At 40.7% G+C, this 24,771-nt stretch overlaps 1 protein-coding gene across 5 annotated transcripts; it reads right to left on the bottom strand.

The window, feature by feature from the left end:
• Positions 1-5,554: 5,554 nt before the first annotated feature.
• On the bottom strand, positions 5,555-24,708 carry SLC33A1 (solute carrier family 33 member 1). 5 transcript variants are annotated; one of them, XR_007908767.2, is made up of 8 exons: positions 23,335-24,703; positions 16,026-16,216; positions 10,886-11,070; positions 9,864-9,981; positions 8,802-9,017; positions 8,544-8,649; positions 7,204-7,399; positions 5,555-5,857 (listed from the first exon to the last, which is right to left on the bottom strand). XR_007908767.2 is itself a non-coding variant. In XM_008266377.4 (7 exons), exons 1-6 carry the CDS (start codon positions 24,107-24,109, stop codon positions 7,232-7,234), a joined length of 1,653 nt encoding a protein of 550 aa, XP_008264599.2. In that variant the 5' UTR covers positions 24,110-24,708; the 3' UTR covers positions 5,555-5,857; positions 7,204-7,231. The 5 variants fall into 5 exon arrangements, 4 of the variants coding, with proteins under 4 accessions (XP_008264599.2, XP_008264598.3, XP_002716358.2 ...); XM_008266377.4 differs by lacking the exon at positions 8,544-8,649 and having other exon boundaries at positions 23,335-24,708; XM_008266376.4 differs by having other exon boundaries at positions 5,555-7,399.
• Positions 24,709-24,771: the final 63 nt, after the last annotated feature.

Raw genomic sequence — 24,771 nt, 5'->3', positions numbered from 1 at the left:
TAGTGGTCATAAAACTGGCTTATAATATGTAAAGATATAATTTATCTGAGGCCAGCATTGTGGCTCAGCAGGGTTAAGTTGCTGCCTGTGATGCTGGCATCCCAGATAGACACTAGTTCAAGTACTGGATGTTCTACTTTTTTTTTTTCTTTAAGATTTAAAGGCAGAGATACAGAGACAGAAGAGAGAGAAAGAGAGAGGGAGAGAAAAGAGAAATCTTCCATCTGCTGGTTCACTCCCCAGATGGCTGCAATGGAAGGGGCTGGGCCAGGCCAAAGGCAGAAGCCAAGAGCTTCTTCTGTGCCTCCCATGTGGGTGCAGGGGCCCAAGTGCTTGGTCCAACTTTCAGTGCTTTCCCAGGTACATTACCAGGGAGCCGTATTGGAAATGGAGCAGCTGGGATGCAAACCAGTGCCATTATGGGATGCTGGTACTCTCTCTGTTGTATCTGTTTCAGGTTTAGAAATGAAGATGATGCTGGCTTCACAGAAGGAGTTTGGGAGGATTCCCTCCCTTTCAATTGTTTTGAATAGCTTGAGAAGAATTGGAGTTAGCTCTTCTTTAAATGTCTGGTAGAATTCAGCACTGAAGCCAATTGGTCCTGGGCTTTTCTTTGCTGGGAGGGTCCTTATAACTGATTCAATTTTTGTCTTGGTTCCATATGTTTAGATTTTCTATGTCTTCATGGCTCAATTTAGGTAATTTGTGTGTGTCCACGAATCTGTCCACTTCTTCTAGGTTTCCCAGTTTGTTGGCATACAGCTCTTTGTAGTAATTTCTGATGATTCTTTTCATTTCTGTGGTTTCTATTGTTACATTTCCTTTTTCATCTCTGCTTTTATTGATTTGGGTCTTTTTTTTTTTTTTTGACTAGTTTGGCCAATGGTGTGTCTATTTTGTTTATTTTTTCAAAAAAGCCAGGTCTTCATTTCTTTGATCTTTTGTATTTTTTAAATTTTGTTTATTTCTTCCTTAATTTTAATTATTTCTTTCATCTTACTAATTTAGGGTTTGGTTTGTTGTTGTTTTTCTGGATCACTGAGATACACTGATAGCTCATTTATTTGGTGACTTTCCAGTTTCTTGATATAGGCACTAATTGCTATAAACTTCAGTGAATACCAAGAGTGTATGGTGGGTATGACCACCAAGCTCTGTTCCATGCTCCAGGATGGGGTGAGTATCCAGGGTAATACCCAAGTTAACCTGGTAACTCTCCTCTGGTTAACTGGATGGAGAGGAATGGTCACCTCCAATGGTGTAACTGCCCCTTTTCTTCCAAGCTGAGGAGTGACCAGGTGTTAGTCTGCAGTGTTCAACACTCATCCAGACCATCATATGAACAGCACATATGATCTGCAGAGTCCTTCCTGTGAGCATGGTTCCCTCTGCTACAAGCTGCTCTAGGCAACCAAGGAGCTCTGAGAGTGCAGAAGCACTCTGTGATTGTCAGAACCCAGTTACACCCTGCCTCCTCTCATGCAGTCATGTTTTCCTAGTCTCAACTCCCAGGGCTCTCAGGGTCAAGAATTGCCAATGGGGCCAATCCGCCCCACTAGCCCATCCTGTTTGCAAGAAACTAAGGTATTCCCAGAGCTGCTGTCCATGTGTGTTCCAGCCCGCTAAATCGAGTCCAGTCCTCCCAACTGAACTCGATGTCAGTGGGGAACACAGGTTTTTCTCTGGTAAGATCTGTGGTTCACAGGTGTGCAAGATACATGCCAGCCGCAGCCCCACTTGCTTCACAATTGTGCTGGCAGCATAGGGGAGTCCTGCAGGCAGCACTTCCCTTCTGTAGGTATGGGGCTCCCTCTCCCCTCCAATTCTGGGGGGGGTGCAGCTGGCGTGGTGGAGAGCATCTCCCTCGGTTGCTCCTGAACTACTGGGTGGAGGGTGACCCCAATAATTGCTGGGTGCATGCACACAAGGTGGGGTGGCTGTTATCTACTCATGTCCAAAAATGGAGCCAGCACTTCCACCCCCGGCTGCAGGTCTCTGTTGTAGCAAGGGAGACAAGCCACTCCCCCCCATCCCCTTCCCGCCTCTGGGTGAGCAGTCACTCCACTGTGCTGCAGGATCCTGGTCAGACTCAAAAAGGTATAGCCACTAAGCTCTCCCTCCCACTGTATCAATGGCGGTGTGGGCCCATAGAGTCCAAGTCTCACCTCGTTTGGCAGGGCAGGCGCCTTCCTCCCTGGATCCAAGCTGCTGGGTCTTTTGCTGCGTGTCTACTCTTCTGCACAGGTCCGGGCCGTTTCTACTGCTTTCACAGATCTCCCACCGCAGTTCCCCTGCAGCTTTATCCTGAGAGTGTACTGTCTCCACTTTTTAAATATTAGTTTTGGCCAGCCTAAATCATACCATTGTCTCTATTCTACCATTTTGGAACCCCCAATACAGCTGATATTTTAACATGTTTGGGTCAATTTTTTTAGAGAGTAAATGTCATAATTAATCAAATAATTTTCATTCTGCTACATAAACTATGTTCTCCTACAAAATGTCCACTTCTCTCCTTCACAATAAAACAAACTTCGTTAAAAGCAATCTTTATAATCCAATAGTGAAATGGGACAGGGCATGAATCCTCTACAATAGTCTGCCCTGATATAGGGCCTGCATCCACCAAAACAGAATTCCAGAAAGCTAAATGCTCTCCATGCCCACTCTCCCCTGCCAACACATTACAGGAGTAAAATGAAGACTCGCATAGCAATTTTGATCAGCTCTGTCTCAAATCAAATAGTCACATTAAATATACCATGGTCAAATCACCCATTTATAAGCTCAAGTAGAAAGAATATGATCTATAAAGTATCTTAAGTCTTCTAGAGAAAATCAAGTTAATTACAGTTAGGCTTGCTATGTACCAAACATATTGGTTATAAAGTTTCAGCAGTTACAACGTAAAATAATAGCACCTTCCCTTCTGTAACTAAAATGGTTCTCATTAAATATATTAATCTTAGCTGTTATTGTTTTGAAAGTTTTTCTTTCTCTAAAACTCAGGTAAAATTCATTTTGAGAAAATGCAGGGAATGGTTTCAATAAGCCATTTCTTCTTTTAACATTAAAAAGGCAAAGAGATAGGGAGAGACACAGAGAGAGAAATATATTCTATCCATTGGTTTTCTTCTCAAATGGCCACAAAAGTCAGATCTGGGCCAGGTAGATGCCAGGAGCTAGGGATTCCGTCCTGGTCTCCCACATGGGTGGGTGGCAGGGGCCCAAGTACCTGTGTCATTGTCCACTGCTTTCCTAGGCACATTAAGGAAGCTGGATCAAAAGCAGGGTAGCTGGGACTTGAACCCATACTCCAATACATGATGCCTGCATAGCAAGCTACAACTTAGCCTGCTGTGCCACAATGCTGGACCCTGTTTCTCCACTTTTAGTAAGGTCTGTATCATATAGCTTTACTTATTCAACTGCTAAAAAAAAAATGATCCTCCAAAATACAAAACAAATGTGGTCATCTGTTAAATTAAATAGTGATGGACCACTTAATGTAAAGTGAAACAAACTTATTTTTCTGGGTTTCTGTTAACAAGGCAAAAAAAAAGTGTTTAATGACTAAGATTTGTCTTCTGTGGAATATAATTTATCCTAAGTCTCTGTTACCAGTAATGTCTTATGTACGCTAATTTCTTCACTGTCAATACTACAAATACAGCAATTTTCCAGTTTTCATCATAGATTTCTCTTTTAGTAGTTTTCAGGATACTTCAAGTAATTTTAAACTCTTATTTCAGATTTATGATGCAATTCACAGTGCAACTTATATTCAATGCCGCAGTTTTTATGTTTCTTTGGATTATAGCCATTCAAGGTTTGCAAACAATTCAGAGGTCTTAGGGCTGCAATGACATCTGTTTAGGATAAACCCTTTGCAATAAAGTTTAATATAAAAGAACTCTAGAAAAATCTATTGAAGGTATCAAACTTTATGACTCATCAGGCAAAACTAAAATATTTACATCAGAGGGAGTTTTAGAAGATTTATTTATTTATTTGAAAGTCAGAGTTACATAGAGAGAAAGAAGAGGCAGAGAGAGAGAGAGAGAGAGGTCTTCCATCACTGGTTCACTCACCAATTGGCCAGAATGGCCAGAGCTGAGTTGATCCGAAGCCAGGAGCTAGGAGCTTCTTCTGGGTCTCCCACACAGGTGCAGGGGCCCAAGGACTTGGGCCATCTTCCACTGCTTTCCCAGGCCATAGCAGAGAGCTGGATTGGAAGTGGAGCAGCTGGGACTTGAACCAGGCCCATATAGGATACCCGCACTGCAGGCAGCAGCTTTACCAACCATGCTACAGTGCTGGCCGGCCCCAGAGGGAGTTTTTGAATTGAGACTTAGCTAATCTAGTGAGAACTTTTCAAACTCATACATATACATGTTGTAACCAATGTGCACATGGAGATACTGACATAAATATATATATATATACACACATATATATGTTCAGTCTAATATTAGCCAGTAAATATACAATGCGTTTACTGAAGGAATTAATGTCCATATTTGAAGGTAGAGTTTATTAGGATTAATCAATCAAGAAGAACAAACAGGGTACTACTGATTTCCAAGGAAATCACTTTTAAATGTCATTGGTGATCAATGTGTGCAACACAGCTACTGAGTCTTTTTTTTTTTTTTTTGACAGGCAGAGTGGACAGTGAGAGAGAGACAGAGAGAAAGGTCTTCCTTTTGCCATTGGTTCACCCTCCAACGGCCGCTGCGGCCGGCGCATCGCGCTGATCTGAAGGCAGGAGCCAGGTGCTTATCCTGGTCTCCCATGGGGTGCAGGGCCCAAGCACTTGGGCCATCCTCCACTGCACTCCCTGGCCACAGCAGAGAGCTGGCCTGGAAGAGGGGCAACCGGGACAGAATCCAGCACCCCGACCGGGACTAGAACCCAGTGTGCTGGCGCCGCAAGGCGGAGGATTAGCCTATTGAGCCATGGTGCCGGCTACTAAGCCTTTTTTAACATGCACTACAAACATGGCCTCAAATTACCAATGACTTCAATTAAAAATATTTTTTGCTAATTTCTACAGAAAATAGAATCAATGGCTTTCATGTTATAGGTAAAGGTTTAAAATCATTAAAGGGCCTGTGTTTTGGTATAGTGGGTAAAGCCACCACCAGTGATGCCACCACCACATGGGCAATGCTTCGAGTCCCAGCTAATCCAATTCTGATCCAACTCCCTGCTAATGGCCTGGGAAAAGCAGCAGAAAGATGGTCCAAGTACTTCAGTCCCTTCACCCACATGGGAGAAGTGATGAAGCTCCTCCTGGCTTCTGTGACCATCTGGGGAGTGAACCATTGAATGGAAGGTCTTTCTCTCTCTTTCTCTCTCTCACTCGCTCTCTGTCATTCTTTCAAATAAATAAACCTTTTTTTAAAAGAAAAAATTCATGCCATTAAAGATATATAGGCTTAAAGCTATTTGAAAGTATGTTTAATTTGTGAAAAGATTAAATTAAAGAAATAAAAGATAACAATCTGAGCTTCCTAATTGAAAAATTAAAAAGCAAAGTTCATTTTACAAATGAGTGTTTAGTGGGTTTTTCTTTATTCAAGTAAACATTTTGATTATAATACATGATAATGGAAAACCATGTAACAAAGTACTGTAGTCTCTGGTTTGTTTGCTGTGGTTTCCTTGTCTTTAGGATGAGTGTTACTCCAGGTGATTCTTCAGGATCTGATATCGGTGCCCAATACAGGTTTTCCAATGGCAGTGCATGACTTCTAGAGGCCATAGCCCCTATCTTTCTTCAGATGCTGTGCGCCATTTTCTCCCACCCATTTTATCCTTCATTACTTATAAAAACCCCACTCTAAAATCCAACCTATGTTATAAAATTAACAAAATCAGGAATTAGTATGTATTTTCCCACAAAGACAAAATTATTAAGATTTATAACAGTCTTTTCTCTAACTTCTGGTGGATTTATGTAATCTCTAAATAGTTAGAGTAATGAATAATGCAAAATATGCAAAAAAACCTTATCACTGGTATATATACTATGCTGAAAATTGCTGAAGTACTCAAAAGTTTAATTTTCCTGGGATAGCAATTTTTCCTGGAAACTATAGTTTACAACCAAAAGGCTATGTTTTAATAAATGGAAATACAGTACCTGATGTGGCATGGCGCAAACATGAGATCTTTTTCACTTAGTAAAGTGCTTAATTAATAAACATCCTTCCATTATATGATTTGTCAAAGGCACAAAATGTCTTTGTTTCTCTCTTTAAAATATTCATTTTTAAAATTATGGTATTATTAATTTAAATTTAATCAGAAAGCTTTATTTTTTCCTACAGAAATTAAAAAAAAAACTACTTGCAGAATAACCTTAATTTTTATTTCCAAAACTTTGCCATGAACATACATAAAACACTAAATTTGATCCCCGTTTTAGCTGTCTGTGTGCCATGAAGCACTGTTATGACAAAAAAACACATGTAAGCTGTAGGGTAAAAGCTAACAAGAAATCATAATATCTTCCAAAAAAGAGTGTTGAGGAGGGGAATCAATAAATTAGAAATCATAACTTTCATTTTATAAAAAATAGTTTGAATAATCTTCTTATAAATCTTCAATGCTTACAAAAGCAGGAAATACATTTAAAATAGTTTTTGTTTTTTTAACACAAATGCATTTGTACACTGTGGCTATGGTCAGAAAAATAACTAAAATGATGTTTCATTAGTTTACATTGCTCAGCAAATTCCACATAAAATTTAACCAATTTACAATTCAAAATAAAATTTTAACTGTCAGTAAGGTCAGACTAGTTGTAGTTAGCACTGAATATCAAACTCTCTTCCATTTAATATATAGTACCAAAGCTAGAAATACAACTCAATGACAGGAACTGATACCAATACTTGACTGCATGGTTACCAACCATGGCTACTGTATTACAGCTTAAAACGTGCTTTGGTCAGTAAATTTAAAAAGTATAAATCAAATAACAAGGCCAGAAAAGTTGCTTTAGAACCAATTTCCAGACCTTAAGTAAACTTTAAATACATCGACAAGGCAAGGAAAAAATGTGATCAGATATACAGAGAGGTCTCTATTTTTCAAACATTTGGCATTTTATATTAATAAATTCCTTGTTTAAAATAATATTTTATACTCCTGTGCACTGATTATCAGAGCTCTCTGAATTAAATCTACAGTTACCTTTCTAGAATGTCCAGTAGTTCATGCATTAATTGCTCCTTTTGCACTTCCATGAAGATGGTCCCTCATCCTGTAACTTTTTAAATTTCGGACCAAGAAAGAACCACCATCCAAATCCAATAAAAACACAAATAATCGATTCCACATAATAACCATCCAGTGCTGTAACACATGAGCCACCAAGTTTTTTGCAAAGCTGTGAAAATGAAATTATAACTGTTTCACAATTTCAAAATGAAAGAATTTAGCAATTAACACATTTCTACTTTGCAATTTAAAGGATTAATGCTTTGCTAAAGTTTTTTTTTTCTTTCTTTCTTTTTTTTTTTTTTTTTTTTTTGACAGGCAGAGTGGACAGTGAGAGAGACAGAGAGAAAGGTCTTCCTTTTTGCCGTTGGTTCACCCTCCAATGGCCGCCGCGGCCGGCGCGCTGCGGCCGGCGCACCGCGCTGATCCGATGGCAGGAGCCAGGTACTTCTCCTGGTCTCCCATGGGGTGCAGGGCCCAAGCACTTGGGCCATCCTCCACTGCACTCCCTGGCCACAGCAGAGAGCTGGCCTGGAAGAGGGGCAACTGGGACAAAATCTGGCGCCCCGACCAGGACTAGAACCGGGTGTGCCGGCGCTGCTAGGCGGAGGATTAGCCTAGTGAGCCGCTGCGCTGGCTGCTTTGCTAAAGTTTTAAAACATTTCTTTTAGTATTTCACTCACTTCTAGGGGCAAATTATGTTAATATATTTTAATCTCTCTATTGCTACCAAAAGGATTAAAAATAATTTCCAATTCTTGTTGTAAACAATACTCATTTTTAAGATGCAATCTTCCACATTGGGAAATGTAAAGTAATTTCCAATGGACCTTAGAACCAACTCTAGAAGTAGACTAATATTACTTTAAATAATTTGTCAATAAAGCACTCATCATTCAGTTTTTTTTTTTTTTTATTTCACAGATAGAGTTAGACAATGAGAGAGAGAGAGAGACAGAGAGAAAGGTCTTCCTTCCGTTGGTTCACCCCACAAATGGCCGCTCCGGCCGGCACTGCACTGATCTGAAGCCAGGAGCCAGGTGCCTCCTCCTGGTCTCCCATGCAGGTGCAGGGCCCAAGCACTTGGGCCATCCTCCACTGCCCCCCCGGGCCACAGCAGAGAGCTGGACTGGAAGAGGAGCAACTGGGACAGGCTACGGCGCCCCAACCGGGACTAGAACCCAGGGTACTGGCGCCGCAAGTGGAGGATTATCCTAGTGAGCCGCAGCGCCAGCCCATCATTCAGTTTTATCTACAATTGTTATATAAATAACCAATGGAATTTTTCATTTATGCATTTATTGAGTGCCTACCATGTGAGACAGTGGTCCTCAAAGCAGGGGAGAGAGAGATTGCCTTTCCTTTATTTATAAGCATCTTTAAGTGAGCTAGTCTTGTTGACATGAATGCATTATAAGCCTTAGTGATGATGAAAAGAAAAAAATTATGTAATTTGTACACTAGAAACTTTGAGCAGATATGACTTGTTTAAGATATAATACTTCAAAAGGCAAAATAAAATTAGCATCTTAACATTAGCTTTATGATATTTAAAATGACAACATACTTACCTCGACAGCATCCGGTGTTCGACAATTCTGATTTGATGCTCCTACACACTCTTTTACTGTGAGAGGATCCACCAGCCAAAGGGCTACTGTAGAAGGCCAGTTTCCTCCCAGATTGGACACAGTATTTAAAAGAGTCATGTATGTTCCTCCAATAAGTGGATCACTAACCTTTGCATTGAAAGCCATTATAGAAACATACATGCTGTACAATGTAACCTGTAGGGAGAATGCAAAACATCTTTAGCATGATTAGACTTATAAAGCTATAGTCTAAATGAAGAATACTATAAATTAACATAAAGATTAATTTTTATGATCTTCACTGAACCCAATTCAACAGACCTTTATTGATCACCTACAAGCCAGGATTCAAGATCATAGCAAAGGTGAATAAGATACAGTCCCTCTGTACTAATGAAGAATTTTTTCTAGGCTGGGAAAGCAAAGAATAAATGATGATGATTAAATGCAATAATTTTTATAAATAAAAGTACACATATTGTATCACTGGGGCATAAATAAATGAGAGATTAAATCTACCATGAGTAGTCAAGGGAGGCTTGAATAACTAGCATCAGAACAAAAACTTCATTCTGCAAAAGCAGCTTAGGTAAGGATGCAGCAAAGTAGGGATTACTTCTTTCAAGTATTATAAGCATATTTAAGAATGAAAAGCAGCTTAACACACAGCTCCCAGAATCAAAGAGTAAGTCAGAACTTTCAACACAGGATCTAAGCCAGAAGCATAGGACATCTAATCCAGTAGCCATCATTACATCTCAATATTTTCAGAAAGAAAAGACATTAGAAATTATAGAATGGAAGAACCCAAACTTGGGAAAGACTGAGGGATACTTAGCAACAATAGAGTTAGTTAACTTTCCAATCAATTTTGAACTGTAACAAATTCTTATTAAATAAATTTAAAAGTTTTTTAAAAATGAACAAGAAGCTCTCTTTTCATTAACAGAACTGATTAAGTCAAAAGCCACCAGGTTTAAAGTTCACCCACAAATAATTTCCTTTGTGTGATTTCCTTTCCTTAAGCCAGAGTAAGCTTACCTGATGTAAAGCATAACTCAGCAGCACTGCAACATAGTAATATATGGGGAATCCCCCTTGATGCTCCACTTTAGGAGTCCACCAAACCAGCAGTGCATATTCTAATCCAAGCAACAGCCTACAGAAAGAGAAAGGAACATTGAGTTGACTCCCATTTTAGTTAAATAACAAAACTAGAAATCTGTGTGCCTACCATACAAAAGAACCCCATACCTAAAACTAGTTAGTAGGCTTAAAAAGTATATATAGGGGCCGGTGCTTTGGCATAGTGGGTAAAGCCACCACCTGTAGTGCCAGCATCCCATATGGGCATCGGTTCAAGTCCTGGATGCACCACTTAGATCCAGCTCTCTGCTATAGCCTGGGAAAGCAGTGGAAAATGGCCCAAGTGCTTGGGCCCCTTGAGAACTGGAAGAAGCTCCAGGCTCTTGACTTCTGATTAGCCTAGCTCCTGCAGTTGCAGCCATTTGGGGAGTGAACAAGCAGATGGAAGACTTCTCTTTCTCTCTCTCTGCCTTTAAAATAATAAATAAATAATTTTTTTTAAAAAAAGTATACATGGGGGTGGAACTTTGGTGTAGCAGGTGAAGCTGCAGCCTGCAGTGCCAACCTCCCATCTGGGCACTGGTTCGAGACCCAGCTGTTCCACTTCTGACCCAGCTCTCTGCTGTGGCCTGGGAAAGCAGTAGAAGATGGCCTAACTCCTTGGGTCCCTTTGGGAGACCCGGAAGAAGCTCCTGGCTCCTTGCTTCAGATTGGTGCAGCTCCAGCTATTGCAGCCAATTAGGGAGTGAACCAGCACATGGGAGACCTCTCTCTCTCTCTCTCTCTCTGCCTCTCCTTCTCTCTCTGTGTAACTCTTTCAAATAAATACACCTTTAAAATTTTTTAAAAAAGTATATATAAATGAATTGAAATTAAAGTTACTTCTCAAATCTTTGTCCATCTAACACTCTAGTGATCCTGATGAATGGTTCCCATTTTAACTTTTCTTGTTTATTAAGGTTTTATTTCATCTTTACCTGTAGGGCATGGCTTTGTAAAATATGTTTAGTGGTTGGGGACCTGCAGTGTATTTGCTGATAATCAGAGGCAATATTATCTGCAAAGGAACCATTGGAACTGCCAATAAGGCTAAATGTTCTTTGGGTACTCCCTCTTCCACCAATTTTAGTCCTGTTACTGCGTCTGCTGCTGAGAAACCAATCTGCAATATAAAAATTAAAGAGAATTTTAACTTGTGACTTATGAAATACATTTCTCTAGACATATATAAGTTCTTCAAGAACTTCAATTTCATTATTGCCTCATTACAGATACAAGTATCATATTATTATATCCGATACAACAATCAAGCTACCCAAGGCACATTTTGTTTTATGGCTTATTAAGAATTTTCAGTAAAAAATGTAAGACAAAAAGATTTACTATACATGGAAACTGCTGATGGTTCAATTACATCTAAATTTCCACTTCAGGAGCCAATGTTTGGTGCAGCTGTTAAGTCACTGCTTGGGATGCCTGCATCCCATATTGGAGTGCCTGCCTAGTACAAGGTTCAGCTACTTCACTTTCAATCCTGCTTCCTTGCCAATGGATACCCTGGGAGGCAGAAGATGATGGCTTAAGTACTTGCGTCCCTGCCACCCACAAAGGAAACCTGGATTAAGTTCTGGGATCCTGGCTTTAGCCTGATCCAGCTCTGGTTATTCTAGGCATTAGGAAAGTGAATCAGCAGTCTCACTGTATCTTAACAAATTTCTACTTCAAAAAAGTCAAACCGGTTAGTACAATAAACATTGGCAAACATCCACATTTATCAATTTGTATTAAGTTTAAAACAAAGCCTTCAGTTGACTTCAACTAAATCTGGCTAAAATGAAGCATCACTGACACACAGACACATTTTTGATGGTTCTGCACAGATCATAATAAAATTTCCTAAGGCCATCTAAAGCTTCACAAGTAATTCTGGGAGTGGGCATTTAGCCTAGTGGTTAAGACATAACGTAAGATGCTCACATCCCATATCAGAGTACTGGGCTAGATACCTGGCTCTGACAACTGACTTCAGCTTCCTGCTAATGCAGACTCTGGGAGACAGTGGTGATGGCTCAAGTGATTGGTTTCCTACCACTCATGTAGGACTCTTTCCTGACTCCTGGTTTTAGCTTGACCCAGCTCTAGCTATTGCAAACATTTTAGGAGTAAACTAGTAGATGGGAGCTCTTTCTCTGCCTCTGAAATTAATACGCTTTTTAAAAAAAGCCACTATTAGGGGCAGGCACTGTGGTACAAAGGGTTAAGCAGTCACTTGGGATGACACCTGCATCCCATACTGGAGTGCCTGGGATTGAGTCCTGCCTCTGCTACCAATCCATCTTCCTGCTAATGCATCCTGGGAGACAGTAGATGATGACCCAAGTACTTAGGTTCCTTTCAACCACATGGGAGACACAAATGGAGCTCCTGGCTTCAGTCTGGCTGTTGTGGGCATTTGAGGAATGAACTATCAGGCGAAAGATCTTTCTGCCTTATAAGTAGATAAATTAATGTCTTTTTAAAAAGCCACTATTACCTAGCAAATGGTAGCATAATCATTTAAAAAAAAAGTAATTCTGGGAAAACACTGTATCTTCAGGGTGAGTAAAATGAGTCTGAAAAAAGGGATAGTTAGATTTTCATTTTAAATTTGAAAGTCAGTTACAGATGGGGGGATGGAGGGGAGGTGGGAGAGGGAGGGGGAGAAAGAAAGGGAGAGAGAGGGAGAGACAGAGGGAAAGAGAGAGAGGGAGAGAGAGGGAGAGAGAGAGAGGGAGAGAGAGAGGGAGAAAGGGGGAGAGAGAGAAGGAGAGAGAGAGGGAGAAAGAGAGAGGGGGAAGAGAGGGAGAGAGAGAGGGATAGAGGAAGAGAGGGAAAGAGAGGGAGAGAGGGGGAGAGGGGGAGAGAGGGAAAGAGAGAGAGGGAGAGAGAGAGGAAGAGAGAGAGAGGGATAGAGGAAGAGAGGGAAAGAGAGAGGGGGGAGGGAGAGGGAGAGGGAGAGAGGGAGAGAGAGGGAGAGAGGGAGGGAGGGAGGGAGAGAGAGAAAGAATCTTCCACCCGCTGGTTTACTCCCCACGTAGGCACAACAGCAGGGACTAGGCAGGGAGGAAGCCAAGAGCCTGAAACTCCATCAGGGTCTCCCATGTGGTTGGCAGGAGTCCCAAACACTTGGGACATCTGCTGCTGCTTTCCCAGTCACATAAGTGAGGAGCTGGATTGGAAGCAGAGCAGCAGGTACTCCAACCAGTGCTCATATGGGATGTCAGCTTTACAGGTGGCAGTTTACAACACTGCGCCACAATGGGCACCCCTAGATGAACTTAAAATCAAAACAATATAAGGATACTAAAAGTAGTAGATAAAAGTTTGAAGCAAAATAAGATATTCAAAGTAACTCCTGAAAAATTAATTTTTAATTACAAAAGCAAAAATGGTAGCTTTAAAACGGATTAACAAAGTCAAGTTAAAAACAACAGACAAAGGGACATGATATGACTTCTGACATAATTCACTATAGATATTAAAATATTACTTCTATAGTATTCCTGCTTTATATGCATGATTTGAACCAAAACATGAACTGAAAGACATTCTATAGAATAATTGGTCTGTATTCTTCAAAAAATGTCAAGGTTATGAAAGAAAAAGACTCTTAACAAATGCAATGGTGTGATCTTGGATTGGTTCCCAAAGCAGGAAAAAGTTATAAAGGCTGTTGTGGGAAAATTGGTTAAATTTGGTTGAACTGTGATTAGATAATAACATTGCATCGATTTAAAATTTCTAGATTACTTATTATATATATTTTAAAGATATATGTACTTGAAAGGCAGAGCAACAGGGACAGGAGAGACAGATACCAAGAGATCTTCCACCTGCCGGTTCACTCCTTAAATACCCACAACAGACAGGGTTGGGCCAGGCTGAAGCCACAAACTCCACCCTGATCTCCCACAGGACGGCAGAGGCCCAGGAACTTTGGACATTTTCCACTGCCTTCCCAGGTGCATCAGCACAAAGCTGGATCAGAAGCAAAGTAGTCAGGATGCCAGTTGGAATTCTGATATGGGATATGCTGGTGTGGCAAACTGTGTCTTAACCTGCTATGCCACAACCTGGCCTCAGATTTTTAAAACTCAATTGTTTATAAAAGGAAGTCTTTTTCTTAGGGTATACATATTTAAAATATTTATGGATAAAAATACACACGTACAAATTATTCTGACAGATTTAATCAGAAATATGTAATACATACAGACAGAACAACTTGACAGAAAGTGGAGCTGTTAAAAATTAGAGAATCTGGGTAAAGGATATATGAGAGTTCTGATAGTACATCACATAAATATGTATTTAAAAAATCAGAAATACTATATGATTTCCTTCCTTAGAATGGAATCAAGGAGCAAATTTTACCATTAAAATTTTTCAGAAATCATCTACTTCACTTGAATCCAAAAAATAATTTCACTTATATTTTATTTACTGTCTTTGTAAAACTGAGACATACAAATTGACTTCAAAATTTACTGTCTTAAAAGTTGTGTAGTAAGAGATATTTTAATATACATATCTAACAAAACATACATATTATAAATTTAAAGAAAAAGGCAACTCTGGCTATTCGACTAATAATCATATAAAAAGATGCTCATCAGGGCCAGTGCTGTAGCATAGCAGGTAAAGTTACCACCTACAGTGCTAAGCTTCCCATATGGGTGCCGGTTCAAGTCTTAACTGTTCCACTTCCAATCCAGCTCTCTGCTATGACCTAGGAGGGCAGTAGAGAATGGCCTAGGTCCTTGAACACCTGCACCTGCCTGGGAGACCTGGAAGAAGCTCCTGGCTCCAGATCAGCTGAGCTCCAGCCATTGTGGCCATTTGGGGAGTGAACCAGCAGATGGAAGACCTCTTTCTCTCTGCTTCTGCCCCTGTAACTCTGCTTTTCCAATAAATAAACAAATCTTAAAAAAATAAAAAAAGATGCTCATGTATTTCAGTCATCAGGGAAGTACAGTTTATAACCTAACAAGATGCCAAAACACACCCACCAGGAAAGCTAAAATAATACATGTGTTTTCAAGGATGTGAAGCAATTAGAACTCTCTTGCACTGCTTGTGGTAGGAAAAATTGGAACAATCACTTTGGAAAGCTGTTTGCCAGCATATACTATGTATTTCCTATGATCCAATAATTCAAAGTATACTTTCAAATAATATTTAAAGATATAGGAATATGTTTGGAATAAAAAATTATATACAGCATTATCTACTTAATGTGCATCTATTTAAATATATATGCATCTGTGTAAATGCATATTAAGCACATAAGGAAAAAAGGACATAAAGGAAATATACCGAAAGTATTAATGATGTTTATTTCTAAATGATGCAATTAGATATTATCTTCCTTGAGTCTTTCAGCATTTTTCTGAACTTTCTCTCCTTATCATTCAGAAAAGGAAAAGCTCAGTTTAAAATGAAAACAATGATACTATGTTCCCTTCAGAGCTGTTAAACAAAAGCATGAAGTATTTAAATATAAGATATCCTATAAGACTTTAGATTTTTGGAATATTGTAACATTAACATGCAGTTCATTGTACCAAAATATACTTACCTTCATTCTAGTATAAAATCTTAAAAATATTTTAGAACTATAAAATTGGGATATATTAACATGAAATAAAAGTAAACAGTAACCCTCATTTATTTTATGGTATATTTCCTTTTAGCATTTTAAAAAATCATTTTTAAAGAAACTTCTAATACACTTCCATATTCTTGTAAGCGCAACATTCTGAGATAATAATTTTACTACCCCAACACTAAATGTATATTTACTGTATATTTACTATAACAGTAGAAAGCTACTATTTTTTAGTCATTAATTAAAATTATACATTTAAACTGATATAATCTTTTCAAGATTTCAAGACATTCAACTTAGAAATTATATTTGATATATTACACCTTTCAAAATACTTTTAATAAGCAGAAAATAATGTTTTTCACTGTTAAATTCTAACAATAGTGGAAAGGAACTTAAATGAAAAGGCATAAAAGGGTTCTATATGGTAATAGTAACAATGGTAAATTTGCTTTATGAATCTCTCTTACCTTTGCAGTAAGAATCAGAAGGCAAAATGTCAGAACTGCTGGCATTTTTATAATTGAAAAAAGCAGCTTGTAAGTATCTGTGATCCCTTGTGTTTCTTCTTTTACAACTGATACTTCTTTGTTTTCTTTTTTCAGAAGGGCAACTAATGTTGTTGTTATTAAAAATACAGTTCCCCAGAAAAAAAGAAAATCTGAAATTAAGAATGTTTTAAATCTATAATTAACTTCTGAAATGACATAACTCCAATGATACTAAACAATTCTATTTAAAACTTCTCAACTAAAAGAAAAGAAAAATCTACATTTAAGTGTATATCTGTTTTATTCAAAGTGCCATATATGTACATATCTGTTTTATTCCAAACACCATACTAGGGACAGAAGACGAACAATTGCTGGTAGCAAGATAAGTCATTCTGGTAAACAGTTAGACAGTTCCATTAAATACTAAAAGTCAGCTTACCATACAGCTGAGCATTTGTACTCTTGGGCATTAATGCCAAAAAAATGAAAACTTATTTTCACATAGTAGTAAGCTTTAAAAACTGAAAGCCATACAGATCTCCCTCAGTAGAAGTCTGGTTAAATAAACTATGGTATATCTAACAAATGTAAAAATCTTAGCAAGTAAAAAGGAACAAACCATTCATACATGCAACAACTTGGATGAACCTCAAAGAAATTAGGCTGAATGAAAAGAGCCAATTTCCAAAGGATATACTGCATAATTTCATTTATGTAATATTTCTGAAATGGGATAATTATAAAGACAAAACACAGACTTGTGTCAGCCAGGGTTTAGGGATGGGGATAAGGAGATAGGTATAATTATAGATGCCAATGCAAAGCGATCTGAAGGTGCTTGAACAGTTGGATAGCCCCGACTGTGGTGTTGGTTATGCAAGGCTACATTGGTGATGAAATTGCACAGAACTACAAACACACATGCGCACAAATGAGTATATATTTAACTAGCAAAATGTAAAAATCTCTATGGATTGTTCCCACATTAGTTTCTCAGTTTTGATATCATACTAGATGTGTATAATATGTTGACAAAAGGAGGCTGATAGCATGGTACACAAGACTTCCCCGAACATTTCTTTGCAATCTCCTGTGAGTCTATAATCATGTTAAAATAATTTTTTAAAATTAATGAGAAATTTTAAAATCAGCTCTAAGATTGTGTTAGGAAAAAGAAATGTGTCTCCGGTGAACATGTTGTGGCAGTGAGTTAAGCTACTGCTTGGGATGCCTACCTTATCCCCCACGCTCCCTACCAGTCAATAGCAACTACAGTTTTATCTTTTTGAAGATGTCAGGTAATGTTTTAAAGTCTAAATATGGATGCTAAAGAATATATTATAGGGGCTGGCACTGTGGCACAATAGGTTAATCTTCTGCCTGCGGCACCAGCATCCCATATGAGCACCAGCTCTAGTCCCAGCTGCTCCTCTTTAGGTCCAGCTCTCTGCTATGGCCTGGGAAAGCAGTGGAAGATGGCCCAAGCGCTTGGACCCCTGCACCCATGTGGGAGATCCAGAAAAAGCTCCTGGCTCCTGGCTTCATATAGGCTCAGCTTTAGCTGTTGCAGACATCTGGAGAGTAAACGAGCAGATAGAAGACCTCTCTCTCTCTCTCTGTCTCTCCCTCTCACTGTCTGTAACTCTACCTCTCAAATAAATAAATAAAATCTTTTTTTAAAAAAAAAATACATTACAGCCTGTATAATTGGTCTGTCAAGAAATGGGTCAAATAGTCCTGCCCAAATTCCAAAAAGTGTTTCTAGTCACATAATTAAGGAGTACTGCTTCTGAAAGCAAGGCAGGCCGGCGCCGCGGCTCACTAGGCTAATCCTCCGCCTAGCGGCGCCGGCACACCGGGTTCTAGTCCCGGTCGGGGCGCCGGATTCTGTCCCGGTTGCCCCTCTTCCAGGCCAGCCCTCTGCTGTGGCCAGGGAGTGCAGTGGAGGATGGCCCAGGTGCTTGGGCCCTGCACCCCATGGGAGACCAGGAAAAGCACCTGGCTCCTGGCTCCTGTCATCGGATCAGCGCGGTGCGCCGGCCGCAGCGCGCCGGCCGCGGCGGCCATTGGAGGGTGAACCAACGGCAAAGGAAGACCTTTCTCTCTGTCTCTCTCGCTCACTGTCCACTCTGCCTGTCAAAAAAAAAAAAAAAAAAAAAAAAAAAAAAAAAAAAAAAGAAAGCAAGGCAAAGACATGTGGAATGATGTTGTTATCTAGTAGGTTAAGCCTCTGCTTTTGACGCTGGCATCCCATATGGGTGACAATTCAAGAATCGGCTGCTCTACTTCCAATCCAGTGTGCTGCTAATGAGCCTGGGAAGACGACAGAGGATGGCCCAAGTCCTTGGGCCTCTGCACCCTTATGGGAGATCCGGAAGAAGTTCCGGGCTCCTGGCTTTGGACTGGTCCAGTCCCGGCTGTTGCAGCCATTTGGAGAATGAACTAGAGGATGGAAGATCTCCATCTCCATCTCCATCTCCATCTCCATCTCCATCTCCATCTCCATCTCCATCTCCATCTCCATCTTGATCTCTCTCTCCCCCTGTAACTGTGCCTTTCAAAAAAAAAAAAAAGGAATCAATAGTCCTACTCTCTTCCTAGTTAAAGGCATTAATGTTTTAGAAATAGTACTGTTTTTCACGTTTTTTCCTAACAATTAATTAACTTGTTTGAAAGAGTTAGAGAAAGAGATCTTCCATCCACTTGTGCACTCCCCAGATAGCTGCTAAGGCCCAGATGGGCCAGGATGAACCCAGGAGCTTCTTCCAGGTTTTCCACATGCGTATAGGGGCCCAGGCACTTGGGCCATCTTCTGCGGCTTTTCTCAGGCCAGCAGCTGGAACATGAAACGATGCCAGCTTTACCTGCTACAGCACAATACAACAGCAGCCCCTGTTTTCACTGTCATCACAAATTTGATAAAACTGATACTGAAAGCATCAATTTTTTCAAAGGAACATACCCTCTTTTTCTCTGATGAACTCATCTATGTGCATGCCTATTTATCAACAACTGATTTATAAGTACTAATATTTTTAGCTCTCTTCTCTGAAGAGGCTATCCTGCCCCTTATCCCAATTGCTTCTAATGGTTGTTACTACCGCTTCTAAAGTGAGGGTCTCAAATACCAGGTCACAGGCTGCTTGTATTCTAAATATATGTACCTAATGAATGCTTATTTTTATTTATTTAAGATATGTTGTATTTATTTGAAAGGCAGAGAGAGAAAGAGAGAGGGCAAGAGAGGGAGCCAGGGAGAGACGGAGAGTGGAAGGGAGGGAGAGAGGGAGAGAAGGAGAGAGAGAGCATCTTCTATCCACTGGTTCATTCCTCAAATGGCTATAATGGCTAGGGCTGGGCCAGGCAGAAGCCAGGAGCCTGGAACTCCAACCAGATCTCCTACAACGCCAGCCAGGGCCCAAGTACTTGAGCCATCCTTTGCTGCTTTCCTGGATACATTACAAAAAAAAAAAAAAAAAAAAAAAACCACACACACAAACAAACAAACAAAAAAACTGAACCTAAAGCAGAGCAGCTGAGACTCAGCAGGCTCTCTGATATGGAATGCCGGCATTGCAGGCAGCAGTTTAACCCTCTGTGCCAGTTTATTTTTAAAATACTGTTTCTTTTTAAAAACAGGGAAATAAGTAAGGAATTTCTAGCTTCTGTTCAATACTGAAAAGATCTAGTTGAAGTTTTCGCCTTGGAGCACAGGTTTCCCAGGTCATCACTGGGAAACCTCCTCCAATCCCTTCAGTTGAGCACCAACTCAACTGACTCATTTACATTACCCATTTACCTACTTGGTCATTTTGCTTTGCAAATACCTGTTAGAGGCAATTAAGCTCTTTGAGAGTAGAGAATTCCCTTAAATTTTTACAGCTATCACAAGACTAGCACCAAATAGGCATTCACACCTGAGAATGAATGACACAGGTCATTTGCAAAACTGAAATAGAGAGGTATGTTTGGCCCAGCAGTTAGGATGTTCACATTCCACATCAGAGTGCCTGGATTTGACTTCTGGCTCTAGCTCTTGATTCTTTTTTTTTTTCCCCCTAGCTCTTAAGAGAGATCCTAGGAAGCAGTGGTAATGACTCAAGTGTCTGAGTTCCTGCCACCCATGTTGGGGGCCCTGTACTGAGTTTCCAGCTTCTGGCTTCAGCCCCAGGCCCAGACTCAGCTATCTGGGGAATGAGCCCGAGGATGAGAGAGCGCTCTCTGTGTGTGTGTGTGTGTGTGTGTGTGCGCCTCAAAAAAATAATAAAAATATTTAATGTGTCACTTCTAAGAATCAGGCATTCAGGAGTGAGCTGATGCTTTTTAAGATGTCAGCAGTCACAGTACTACTTTTTTTAGGCAGAAAACCCTATCAAACATATTATAATTAGATCTCAAGGCTTTTCTGGTTTCCTAAAAGCCACAGGAAAATTATGACATAAGGAGTCAGGAAACCTAAGCTGTAGAAATATATCTACCTAAACTAGTCACTTGACCTCATTCACCTCATCTATAACAATGAATAAAAAAAATACAATCTTTTTTAAAAAATATATAATCCTTTAAAGTAATAAAATTGTTTTAATCTCTATATTCTTCTAGGTTACTTTAATCATTTCTTGCATCTTAAAAGGTCTCTCTCTGCTATCAGACATCCTTGAAACAAAGGCTCTGAGAACAGAAAAGGCTTACTTCTGAGTTCAGGACTGCCTGAAAATATGAAAAATCCAATCTAAGCACAATCAAATTTTTGTTTCTAAGGGATTCTACTCATCCTACTCCTCCTGTTCATTTTAAATTTACTATTTACAGTACTGATTTCTCAATGTCAAAAACTGTTCTTCCTCAATATTTTTTATCTCTAACACTCAAAACAAAGTAATCGCAGAACACACATGAGAATTTTTAAAAATTGTGTCTTAACATTCTGATTTTCTAAACATTGCATCAGCAATTAGTCGTCTTTAATTACCCAATTTTATTTCCTGCATATGTTACTCACTCAAAAATCACTGTTTTTTCTTAGTTTTACTAAGTTCCAGAAAGCACAAGGCTATATCTGTGGTATGTGCAGTAAGAAAAAGAACAAGGGGCTGGTGTTGTGGTGTAATGGATTAAGCTGCCACTTGTGATTCTGGCATTCCATATTGGAGGGCTGGTTCACATCCAGGCTACTCTACTGCCAGTCCAGCTTCCTGCTCCTGGGAAGGCAGCACAAGATGACCCAAATGCTTGGTCCCCTGCCACCCAGGTGGGAGACTCTGTGGAGTTCCTGGCCCCTGGTTCAGACATGGCCATTACAATCATCTGGGGAGTGAACCACCAGCAGATGGAAGATATCTGTGTGTGTGTGTGTGTGTGTATCTCCCTCTTTCATCACTCTTTCAAATAAATCAGAAAAAATATTTTTAAAAAATGAAGACACAAAAATTCTTTAATTCTTAACTACAATGTTTGAATGAAAACCAGAATTCATTATAGATACAAAAAGTCGTATTAAAAAGTAAGCTAATTTTAGAATCTCCTGGAAAACAAAGCTCAAATTCCACAAGTATTTTCACAGCTATGCAAAATAACAAGTCAATCTAAATAAAAATCCAATGGCATAATTTTGATCCACTGGGGAATAGTTGTGGCTAGAGGAGTAAAGATATAACAGCTCATGAGCTCATCATGGAATTCTCAGGAATGTTTTAGCAATCACTCTTACATAATTGTTAAGATAAAATTCTAACTTCCAATTAGCAAGTTATTACCATGGCCTCTTCAATCTTGATTTCTTTGAGAGTTTCATATCTTAAGTAACGCAACATCTCATTAATCATCCTTGGTGATAGGAACAGCAGTCCCAGGATAAAATGAAAATCAGACATAAAACGGCAACAAAGGACCCACAGTATGCAGTCACACAGTATTTCTAGGCAGAGAATTATCCAGAAAGCAGGAGTGCAACACCAGAATACTCAAAAACAAATCTGTCTAGGTGCAAAGCAGTTCTCTCTCATTCCCCTGACACACAAATTGAAGAAGCATAACCATTATTTCATCAGTAATAATAAGTAGCAATTTGAGGAAGTAGACAGGGATTAGGTGTGTGTGAGGATGTATAAGATTCCAGGAGGTGTGTAGTATATTCGTGATATGCTCCTCTCAGCCCACTCCCATATAATTTATCCCACCAATACCAATGTCTTGCTAACAGTTACCCTGTTAGCAATCTGCAGATAGGTAGGAAAAGTGAGAGTAAGTTTAATTACTTAAATTTCCAAACAAAATCACCTACATTCATTATTACTAATAGAATTAAGAACTCTACTATATCCTGATATTGTTATTCTTGATATTGGTCATTTTATTTCTGTTTCTAGTTAGGAAAGTGACACACATGCACACAAAAGCCCCCAGAAATAATTACAGGTATTTTTTTACTCATGCAAAAAAAAAGAAGAAATTTTGCAGAAATTACACCCAACTTCTTACAGGATAAACTTTAAATTCCAGTTAAAGAAACATCTTACTAATTTGACCACAACCTTCTTTCTTTAAGCATCATTTGCCAAACTCAGTTCCACAATTATTGCTTCAGGCACTCTGAACATTGTAGATAAAGTCCTGTACCTGTTTGTACTTTTCCCTAGTGCATTCTCAAATGGTGAAAATGAGCCAGAAAATGCCACATCTCAGCCTCATGGAATCTATCACTCAAGAACATTGCTACCTGCAACGTGGAGCCTGGCTCCCACAGGCAGATAAGGCTGGGCACTGTGGACTCAGCGTTCAGCTCCTCCTACTTTGTGGGTGGAGCCCGTATTCATAGAAGGCCCTTAGACTCCTGTCACTTAGCCAACTCAATTATCCTTGAATGAATAAGCCCTGTTCCACTCACTACAGGGCTAGCTGAGGACTCTTGCCCATAAGAGCAGTAGAAATGGATCAGAAACTATAAAGTTAGAAATCTCAATTCAATGAAACAGGAAAGGGAAAATGGGAACCAAATGAACCGCTTAAAAAAAAAAGTGCATCTATGCTTTAAGCCAATACCCCTGGATTCCTAGACTCAGAATTTGCTTATCTGATGGGCTGTCCCTGCTGTTCTCTGCAGAGTATCAAATATAACCGCCCCCATATAGTCATTTTGGCTTTAACAACAAGGGAAAGCCACCCCAGGCACCTCGCATAACAGGATCTCCTGTGAGGATTAAGTAATGAACTTCCCTCCAATATCACATGCTTTCAAAAGGATTCATACATGTAAAAAAGCGTCAGAATAATTCAAATACACTACCTGAAAGGGTAACGATCCCCCTGGGTTGAGGCTGAAATCGCAAATATTTGTTACAAAAGTCGGCAGATTCAAGGGCCAAAAACAAAACATTGCCCAAAAAGTAGCCCGCTGTCTGGCCCACTGAATTGCATGTAGAAGCATAACCCACGTTTTCCCGGGATAACATAGTTAACGCCCAACCATCCACAGCGATGTCCTGAGTGGCGGCCAGGAACTCAAACAAAAAGAACGTCACAGTGAGAGCGACCACATCGGGTGTTCTGCCATCGGTGTTCCCGAGCATCCGGTCCACCTGAGTGGATAGATAAATCATGAAGAATCCTAGTATGTACTGCGTAGGGACGAGCCAGGACTTGCGACGACCGAAGTTCTTAAAGTAGACCGCGTCGACCATCGGGGCCCAGAGCAGTTTGAGACTGAAGGGCCAGAAGACAAAACTGAAGAAAGCTTGGTCTGTATAGCTGACATTTTTGCTCTGCAAAATGAGTGGGATGCTTCCCGCGAGACCCAAGGGAATACCCTGGAGCACGTAAAGAAAGAGCAGTAGCAAAATGCTGCTTAGCTCGGCCCGGCAGCTCCGCGGGGCTTTTGAGAAGTCCCCAACGCCACTTTCACTCAGAAGAGCTTCTCGATCCCCTTCCCCGCCCACCGAGTCCAGATGGCTGTCATCCCAGCCGCCCGGCGGCAGAGGACCGCTCTTCATATCCAGAGAGTGGTTGAAAGTGCCCGGCCGCCGTTGCCGGCTGCTGTCCTTGTGGGAGACGGTGGGTGACATATCAGAGACGATGCAGAGCCCCGTCTGCGGGGGGCCGGGGCCGAGCGTTTTGGATCCGTCTAGTCCCAGGTCCAAGGCAGTCGCTCTGGACCAGGGTCTCGGTGGCTTAAAGAAGGAAGGCAATGCGCGGGACAACAAGGGCACGTCTTACTGTGGCCCAGGGTGCTGAAACCGGCTGCCAGTCCCCTAGCTGGTGGCCCAGGCGATGCCTGGGTAGCCGCCCCCTGCGGCGGCGTCAAGGAGCCGGAAGGAGCCCCCCGGGCAGCCGCGCCGGGCTCGGTGCTGGAGAAGGGGGCCGTGGTGCTGCGTTGGAAAACGGCTCCTAACTCCAGCGGGACCGAGCGGCCAGTCTCCCAACCCACCTCCCGCCACCAATGCGGCAGGGAGCCTTTCTCCCTCCACAGGGCTCCAGAGATACCAGATAACTTCCTGCCTCGCGCTTCAGGAAGTGGTCCCGGTCTCAAATAGGTCCCTTCCCCACCTCCAGAGCAAGCCAATCAGGACACGCTCCCGTGGTCGAGTTCGGAAACAACGCTTTGTGGGAACCCGCAATCCCGGTGGCCGAGATCTCCGGGGAGGGTTAACGCCGGCGCACTGTGAGGCCGGGGGCGGGGCGCCGCGCGCGCTCCAGCACTGTGAGCGCATGCGGCCGTCTGGAGAGC

This window comes from Oryctolagus cuniculus, chromosome 4 (assembly GCF_964237555.1).
Source record: "Oryctolagus cuniculus chromosome 4, mOryCun1.1, whole genome shotgun sequence".
In the NCBI taxonomy this organism is placed as follows: domain Eukaryota; kingdom Metazoa; phylum Chordata; class Mammalia; order Lagomorpha; family Leporidae; genus Oryctolagus; species Oryctolagus cuniculus.
Note: the sequence above shows the minus strand (reverse complement) of the source record. Positions and strands in the feature narration are given on the sequence as shown.